This window comes from Cyrtonyx montezumae, unplaced genomic scaffold, assembly GCF_038088225.1.
Source record: "Cyrtonyx montezumae isolate F1298 unplaced genomic scaffold, pur_monq_1.0 scaffold_11, whole genome shotgun sequence".
Classification (NCBI taxonomy): Eukaryota; Metazoa; Chordata; class Aves; order Galliformes; family Odontophoridae; genus Cyrtonyx; species Cyrtonyx montezumae.
The window spans coordinates 1,366,018-1,375,579 of NW_027071837.1; the positions used below are offsets into that span (position 1 = coordinate 1,366,018).

A 9,562-nucleotide genomic window follows, 5' to 3' on the forward strand; every position below is an offset into this window, starting at 1 on the left:
GTGACGCATCTTTTCCTCCCCCGTTGCTCGAGCTGGCCCTGCAGCACAACGTATTTCCACTGTTAACAATATGAGGAAAGCGAGCATGGCAGGAGGAAGGAGCCAGGGGAAGGAGGGAGAACAGCAGATGCTGCCCTGGGCCCATCGTGTCCCACGTCACTGCACTGCTCTCTGCCTCCGAGCACCAGGAAGTCACACAAACACCAAGTTTTTAGAGAAACATTTATTATAGGGTCGCAGAATTTATGCCAATATAAAGTCCCTTAATAAAACTCTCGTCAGCTGCAGGGTGCTAACTCCACTATCTTCGTGTGACAGCTTTCAGGAAAGAACAGCGCGCTGACTGCGGGAGTAATGCTACTTGCTCATAAAAAGTGGATCTAAAAAGTCTGTATAAGCCAGAGTCGTTTAAGTTTACAACTACAGTCACAGTCACAAGTGAGCAATTACCAGAACAGATTCCTGAAATAGGAAGGTACAGGATAAACCAATTCATAACCAAAATACTGACAAGCTTTAAGAGCAAATCCATCTGAATCTAACAACTAAATACCAAAACAAAAAACGAAAGGTAGAAGAATTAAATGTAAGCTCAGGGAAGGTTCCAAATATACATACGAATTCAATACAGTAATTGCACAAAAAGAAAGAGGGTAGTGTTAGAGGTTTATGATCACTGAGGTTGGATTTTACATGCTTCACAAATGGAGGTGAAAATAAACCTTCTAATGATACACATCAGGTTTTTAGCCAGAAAACTGAGTGCAGAACTACTCTACAGAACTACACAAGATGTGCAAACCACAGATTATTAATACATCGATCATTCTGTGAAAGTTAAGGTGAACAGAACTGGTTCCTGGTTAACATTTTTGTATATATATGTTTCTTCTGCCATTCCCAGGTTACTCTAGATCACACACGTTCTGTGGATAAACTGGTATTACCCTTCTAAAAACAAAACTTACTCAAACTTAAGTTCTACGTGAGACAACTAAAAATAGATATACCAAGGATCAAAGAAAGCTGAAATGGTGACTGTCTTTTTGAAATACAAGCAATACACAGAAAATGCATAAGGCTTTTGATTATCACTGCACATTATAATTTAAGAAGTCGACACCTAAAGCTCAGACTTCTCAATGAAGGTGTGAACTAGTCACCTCCCATCCAACATCTTTCACTGCTGGCAGATCTTCGTTTCAACAACGAAAGAGTTTTCAAAGTGTCTGATTGAATGACAGTTCTCCACTGAGCGTTTCTGCAGACCTGGGGAGGAGAGAAGATGAGAGCCTAAGTAAAGCAAGAGATCAGGAACTCTGCAGCAAGCATTCACAAACCTTTCCTTTCTAATAATGACAGTGACAAGTTACAGCCCTTCTGTGCCTACTGATTCCACATCTATGAATTCATGAATTGCCAGTTGAGCTGCATACTCCCTCACAAAACCCTTCCCATTTTCAGAGCAGTGGCTTAGGAGAGGACCAGACACAAACAGTGAATAAAGCAAGCAAAGATATTGCCATTTTTTCCTCGTATCCAGCAAGCATTTCAGTGACAGAACACTAAATTGACTCTCATACCTCTTAGTCCTTTCTAATCACAAAGGAAAGAAAGGCAAAGCAGGTTGGAACTACAGGGAGAGAACTGAAAAACTCTGAAAAAGTACAGGAAAAAGTTTAAAAGTAATAATAACAACGGTTGGTTATCAGCATCTCTCCACTCCTAGTGCACATTAACATGAAGTGTAACTCCACAGCACAGCTTTCACATGAGAATGCGAGATGAGGATTTGTCACACAGGTGATCACAGTTAAGGTGATTTTCTCTATTCTGGGACATGCCAGCACCAGAACTGATAATAGTTTACTTCTATCAGCTGTGGATCTTTAATAGGAGATAAGAACATAGCTGCCTTGCAACTAAAGCCAAGCTGATCAATTAAAGCATTCCAGTATACAAGAAGTAAAGAAAAAAGCTTTACAGCTTGTTTAATAAGCACAGAATTGTTCAGAGCTGCCTATAAAGTCTATGAGGATTCTCCCTGAAACTAAACACAGCACGAGCCCCCAGTGGCTGGACTGTTAGCTCACCCTTCAGCTCATCTCCATCCCAGCTTACACAGGCACCGGGGAGCTTCCAATGGCTACCTATGCAGACACATGAAACAGCAGAACGATGTGCCCAGTCTCTCATGCCTTCACTCACAGCTCTAAGAACTTCCTCACAACCTATGGACAGTCCAACCTAGCAAACCAATCCAACTCTGCAGTAATCTGAGGGCAAACAGCATCAGCTGAATGAACAGACTTCTTCACAGAGGTTACAGGAGTTTATCCTCTGTAGTCTGATTAAGCAGGATGGTTTTGTACATGCCAGAAGGTGTGCAAAAATCTTGTCTGGAAGGCAAGAAATGTTTTCTCCTCACCAGCAGTCTTCATTTTTCTAGATTTTTCTCCTCCCACCAAGGGCAAACAAGGTCAATTACAAGAAAGAAACCGTCCCAAGAAGCATTATTCATTTATCAGAATATTTTACTGGAAGTACTCTACAGCAGTGAAGCTGTCAGCAACAAGAACTGAAACATGCTACAGCAAGGTGATTTTAACAAAATACCATAAATACTCTTCATAGCACCGTCAGCAGACTGCAGCCACAGCAGCAGCCAGTTCAGACTTACTCACAGAAGCATGCTCGTAACAGCTAAGAAAGGCAGGCCTCTCCCTCCCTTAAAGGCAACATTTATTGTTTCTTCATCTGCTTTTGCTACACACTACCACTGTTTTATGTTTCCACATGCAGAGCCCTCCATCTTGTTGTTAAAAAGGACTTTAAGTCTCTAGCAAACAGCAGATGCAGCTCCTGACACTGCAAGCTGTAACCGGGGAGAGGAAAATCTTGCCCAACAGTTTGGCAGGAAAACTAGAGCAGAGAGTTCTGACAAACCCATCATTTGCATTCTGAAAGGCAGTTACAAAGGATTAGTTTGCTACACGTTTGGTGAGAGCAGCACACTACAAAATGCCTCAAGAGAACACAGAATCATGTGCCTGCACTTCAGTCCTCCTCCCAATGTCAAACCACTGCCATGAAAAACTCCGTCCTTTCCACAGAAGGGCAAGGGGTGGAACAAGGTAGGAACTCAGGAGCTCTATTTCTAAGAAGTCTTCTTCCTCTTTCAGAGAGGAAGCCTGGGATGCCCAGAGCCAGATGTTCCACTCTTTCAGAGCAAATTAACAAAGACAATGCTGTCATTTTTGTGCTCCTGTGACTCAGATTTAGAAAGGACAGTGAAAGAGCAAGTTACAGCTACAGCAAATCACATAATCTGATGGACCATATGAATCCTGAGGCCAAAATAATCTTCAGCTTCAATGAGAAGCACCGAACGGATTACATTTAAACCTGTTTTGGCCGTAAGTTTCAACCCTGTAACTGAAATTTTCTTTTACTTTGATTGAGTGAAACTTACATTTATGCTTTAAAGTAGTGAAAGAGCAACACACATCAGTTCTGCCAGTAGTCCCAGCTCAGAAGTCATAACACCAACAGATTTATGGGTATAGAAATACTGAATTCATAGGTACTTACTCCTACCCTTCCCTGATGACTTTTATTTTTTACTGAAGGAAACTTACCCATTATCTGGTCTCTGCGCTGAAGTTTGAAGGTCTCTTTTCCAACACAGAGTTGGTAAATGAAGATCCCCAGATCAGACACATTATCTATCTCCTCTGTAACCACCATTTCTTCACGCACGAGGTAGGTCTGAGGCAAGTAGGAGCCAGTCTAAAAAAGAGAAAGTACTTTGAGATATAGTGCAACACCTGAAGAGGGCAAATATCACTACATTCTATTCTCTGCTTTGGAAGAGCTTGAAGTCCTAGATTCCAGCTTCCCTTCTTTTTAATACTAAAGATATGAAGGTTCTCTTATTTGAGGCAATATATACCCAATACAAAAAGAAGCAGCATGACCTATAAAAGCTAAGTCTTCACCAAAAGGTTATAGCTCTACTGAAATAACTTTCTGCTGCTCACAATCAATTTCTGAACGCAGGGGCAAGGGAACACACTTAAATGTTGTCTTTATTAAGGTGAAAAAGAAGAAAAATGAATTGAACTAAACTAGATCATTGGACACAAGATAGTTCAGTACTGCATTTAATCAGAAAATAACTGCAGGCTCCATCAGCTTGACCTGTAAGTTAAATCCTCCTGGAAGAATACCACTTTCAGTCACTGAGAAGTCAAAACACTCACAGTGAGCTCGTAACCACAGTGATAGTGAAACAGAAGAACAATTGTCCTTTTCATGAAAACTCTTGCAGAGCAAGTGAGCCTTCCAGCAAGGAACTTTCAGGTTTAGGCTTTTACGGACACTTGGAGCCTCATAAAATGCCTTTATGATAGCTAAAGCTGACCTTACTTACTAGTTGCTTTCAGTTTTCACAGAGCTATGTATTAGTAAGAGCATTATGCATGAATCTGCTCAACATAATATGCACTGACAGCTGGCCTCCACTCCAGTACTGTGACTGAGCCAGGAGGATTATGTACTTCAATGGCAAGAGGGCTGTTCTAGCAGGAGATTTGAGCTCAAGAGCTAACATCCAGCATTCTTATCAGGAGTGATCTTGTCAGAATAGCTGAAAGTCCCCACATACCGCCAGTTTTGCAAAGAGATCCATCAGGTTTCTTGGTGGCATAACTATGGATGTGTTCAGTGGAATCACGTAGCATTTACCCAGTTGCAGGTCAAGATAAGCTGTCAAAAGCTATTTTAGGGGAAAAAGAAGTTTTCAGTTCATTAAGGGTGGCTTTTGATTATTAGAACACAATTCTATAAGGTCTAAAGAAGGAATCTCAAAATGCTGAAGACCGTGCACAGCAAGCTGAATGCTTTGACACGAACATCTAGTATAAGAACTTGGCAACCACTGCTCCTCCAAACAAAGCTGTTACCGTTACACTTTGCTCACATAGGATTCTGGACCAAACTGTGAGTGCCACTTCTAGACACGCCATGGACAACACTACTCAAAACTGCACATCACTGAGATACATTACTTGAGAAATAGTGCAGCAGATTCAGTCCGGGTCTGAACTTCTCTCATATAATTATATCATCACTTCCAGAAGTCAGTCCACTACTGTAGAGTTAAAAGGCAACCTACCCACTGGATTCCAAAGGTCAGATTTCCCACACTGAAGCCCAAACTGAAGGCAATGTTTGCACTGACAGTGAGCTTCAGCATCTCAGCAACTAAAACCCTGGAGCTACTATAACTACCACTTGCTCCAGCCTCCCAGTGAGCAGTGGATTAGCCATCTCTTGCTGCCTCACACGTACTCACCCTATCGAAGTCGTGAACAATCGCGGCCGGATCGCTGTCAGAGAATTTTGGAACGGGCACATCAATGATGGCTATGTTATCATCCTCTCGGATGTCAGCTTCTTCAGCAATAGGGAGGAAATAAGGTTCCACAGCACGATCCCGATTCTCATTCTCAAAGTAACACATCTCCCCACGGTACACCTTATGCTGAAAGGAAGAGCGAGAGCAGGTTTTGCTGTTAGTTTCTTTTACAGTGGATGTTGTTTTAAAATTGCATTTCCAGCACTCACGTGAAGTGCAAATCTGCAAGACCTGGAGCTTTCCAAGGACACAGCAGGCTTGAGGCAAAGGATTTATTTTGCAGAGGTAACCCACTCATAGCTACGCTTTTTTGTTTACTGATGCTTAAAGAGAACAAACTTTCACACTACCTTCGGCATGAAGTACTTGTAGATGCAGGCTCCACCAACAACAACTCCTGCCAAGATGAATGCTAAACCCAGCAGAGTCAACAGGCATCTTCCAGATGAGTTCTCACCACCCTGCGTGGCAACTTCTGGATCCTTTAACAAAGAATGATGAGGACTGAGAAGGTGTAGCCACTCATAATATAAAATAAGGAGGTATCAAATACTTCACTTTGACCAAAACCCAGCAGCTATTCTCAGCATACACACAGAAGAAACAGAAGTCAAGTGTCACACAGTAAGAAACCACCTGCACGAAATACTGCTCTATCATATTCAGAACAGTTTTCAAACAGCACTGAAGAAAGGATATTTTCTTAGAGCAAGTTTCCTAGACTAACCTCTGGTCAGACACCAAAGTTATTTGAAAAAGGCTATTTGAGTTACAGGAAATTTAAATAGCTGTAACAGAAGATAAAGTGCAGCAGCCACTACATGGTACAGGGAAAGCAAGATTTATAGAGCAAGGTCATTTTCAGGTACACCACGTTTTCAGGCCTGTTCCCAAAGCCTACTCCTCTTTCCCTATCAGATGGAAGAAGATAGCCTTACTTTTTCCCACAGAGCCAGACTAACAGAAAAAGCTGAGATGTTATTTTTTTCCTATTGGGAAAGAGACATCGATATAAGGCTGACATTCAGGTTTCAGAACTTACAGTTTGCACAAGCCCAGTTCACTGCGAACGAGAACTACTCATCAGCTCCAGCACAACTTCAAATTATGGCAAATAAAAATAAACTCCTGCAGCACATCCTACCTCTCAGCTTCACAGTACTCCTCCTCGCACGGTGCCACGGAAGTTGTTTCTTTTTAACCCAGCAGCCTAAAACTCCCCAGCTCAGGGCCTTGTTTTTTCCTGGTGTGCTCTCACAGAGCAGGACTGCAGCCAAGGGAAACGCTGATCACCATTACATAACACAGTGATCTCGTGTGTGATACAATCACAGACTTGGTGCTGATACTGGAGTGTTCATTTTTGCACACTGTTCTTTAGGCCTTCCTAGACTTTCAAGCAAAAAGCCCACGCAGACCCCGTGAGAGAAGAAGAAAAGCACTCCCAAACACAAAACCATCAAAAAGAGGCACTCACCTGGAAAACACCCTGCCTTTAGGTCCTTAGAAAGGAAAGAAAACCCCCACAAACATTGTGATTCTTGGTCAGGAACTCCCCTGTAATGATTGATGACTGCAGGACTTAACTTTATCATTATCAAGACCTGCTCTTTCACTTCCACACGCAGAAAAACGATTTCACATGGGGTGTGCTATTCCTACCTTCAGTGCTTAGATTTAGCACAGCAGCCTCCATGGCTGCTCTTAATCCCACAGTCCCCTTATGTGCATTCCTGCACAGCACATTTAAGTGACCTGTGATCAGAACAAGCCACGGTGCTATTACAAAAGCTGCACACATTCCCGTGCTCAGTGAGATACGTCAGCATGGAAATCAAACACACCGACTGCACAGCCAATGAAACAGCAAACAAGCTGCTTAGTGAAAAATCAGTGCTCCTACATTCCGCTCTCCCATCCTCCAAGCAGAAAATCGTTAGTTCAGCAAGATCTAAGCTGCTCCCATCAGCTGGTGAAGCACTTGTCAAAAACAAAATACCCCAGCAACCTGGTTTCACATCAGAACGGTGCCATCTCTATACACCACCACACAGAAAACATCTTTCAGAGCTAGTTTGGTGTTAGGATCATCTGCTCGTTCTGCCATCTTCTCCTACACCTTTCAGCCCTTCGGTTACTTACTCATCAAGCCTGTCATTAGCTGAACACAGCAGTCTGCTGCAGGTTTCGGCACTACACACACCCCAGCACTTGCATAATGTCAGCATGGCAGTAGCTACACTTGCACTACAGCTGTCTCAAACAAAGCCAAGCTATTTATCATATCAAGACACAATGTAGGAAGCCTGACTCTCAGAAGACTGACAGAGCTGATAAGAGAACACAATACCAAGAGTTTGCTCCAGGAGGTTACGCAGCCTCTGCTCTAAAACAATAGGAGCATAAAGAGGTGATCCTAAGCCGTGCAGCAACAAGCAAAGAAAGCTAGGAGCAGCACAGGAAAAAAACCACTCGCATTCACATCTGCAGCAAGGTCAAAAGACAGTGTGGACACAGCCATCCCCAGAGGACCTGCAGGGAGAGGATTGTGCAAGCTCAAGGGTTTTGTACAGATATCCCAGTGGGTTTTTTCGGCGCTGTCTCAATCAGCATTAGACACCAAGCTTGTTTGCTCTGCGCCGATATCCCCCCGAAAAGCAAATGAGCGTTGGAGCAGGTCAGCCTTTGAGCAGCACTGCAAACTCACGGCCTGCACGCAGCTCTGGGCCCTGAAGCCAGAGGGAAGAGTGAAAGAGCAACACGGGCGCAACAAAACAGCGCAAATCACGGCCGAGTTGAGCAGAGCAGCTGCGGTGAGGACAGGAGAGGGCATAAACGCCATCAGGACCGCGCTGCGAAGCCGCACGGCAGAGGGCTGCAGCACCGAAACGTGGCCTCGAGCCCGTGGGTTATCCCCCAAACACAACGCCCGCTGCCCTTCATCCTCCTCCTCCTCCTCCTCCTCCTCCTCCCCATCGCACCGACAGCCCCAGAAAGGAACAGCGGAGCAGCTCCGCCCCGGGCCTCCAAACCGCACCCGCTCACCCCGCGTCCCCCCCCGGCCCGCAGCGCTCAGGGCCGCTCCGACACACAGCGCTGGGCAACGGACACCGAGCACAGCAACGAGGGGCACCCCCACCCCTCCCCCACCCGGGGCCGCTAAAGGGCTTTAAAGCCCGGCCCGAGCGGCGCAACCCTGAGCCGCGAGAAGATGGCGGCGGCCTCCTCCGCCTTCCTCCTCCTCCCTCACCGCCTTCCTTCCCCTCACCCCGCGGCCCCCGCACCGCCCGGAGCACCTTGTCGGCCACCAGAGCCTCGGCCGCCTCCTTCTTGGCTTCGCCCTTCTGGGCGAAGGGAGAGCTGAAGGCGATCTTCACCATGGCGCCGACGCCGCACTCCGCCGCTCAGCTCCGCAGCCTCCGGCCGAAGGGGCGGGGCCTGTCGCCTAGACACGCCCCTCCCCCCTCCGCCGCGGGGCTCCGCCCACTGCAGGGTGCGGGGGAGCGCCCCCTAGCGGGCGGGGCGCAATCGCAACGCCCGCGCGCTGCGGGGTGGGCGAGGTCGCGGGTGGGCGCCCGTCGCGGGTGGGGGGGTTGGGAAGCGGGCTGTGCGCTGGAGGGCGTTTTCAGCCGCGAAAACATCCTCCGTCCGCTCGGAAGGCGGTGTTGCAGTGCGCAGCACCGTGTTGCTGGTGCTGAAAGCCCGTGAAGGGGGCTGGATCCACCGTGCGTGTGGGTGCTGTGGCAGTGCGTGGCAGGAGCGGATCCTGCGGCACGCGAGCTGGTCGTTAAGGCAATGAGGAGCTGAGATCAGCTGCTCTTGTGAGCCCCTGTGCTGAGCCCGAGGCCTGCCCTGCCCTCCGTGCAGCAAACTTTGATTCTGGGGAGCTCCCAGCGCTGTCCCCGATGGGTTCATGCAGCGCTGAGGCTGCACGTAGAGGTTCGTGGGCGAGGATCCTGTGTCATGTAAAGGTCCTGTGTCATAAAAGTGGCCTCAAATCTGGAGGAGGCCAACAGCAGGAGGTGAGGGGACGTGGTGGCAGGCAGTGCTCGCTGCACACTGCTCCCTCCCTCCTTCAGCTGTCATCCTCCTTCCATCCCGTGGATCATCACACGTAGGCACTCGCACTGGGAGCACACCACT

At 46.7% G+C, this 9,562-nt stretch overlaps 1 protein-coding gene across 1 annotated transcript; it reads right to left on the reverse strand.

The window, feature by feature from the left end:
- Nucleotides 1–208: 208 nt before the first annotated feature.
- Nucleotides 209–8,853, reverse strand: ITM2A (integral membrane protein 2A). The gene is made up of 6 exons (XM_065729262.1): nt 8,716–8,853; nt 5,770–5,901; nt 5,357–5,545; nt 4,667–4,777; nt 3,639–3,789; nt 209–1,269 (listed from the first exon to the last, which is right to left on the reverse strand). The coding sequence occupies exons 1-6, from the start codon at nt 8,797–8,799 to the stop codon at nt 1,181–1,183; spliced, it is 756 nt and encodes a 251-aa protein (XP_065585334.1). The 5' UTR covers nt 8,800–8,853; the 3' UTR covers nt 209–1,180.
- Nucleotides 8,854–9,562: the final 709 nt, after the last annotated feature.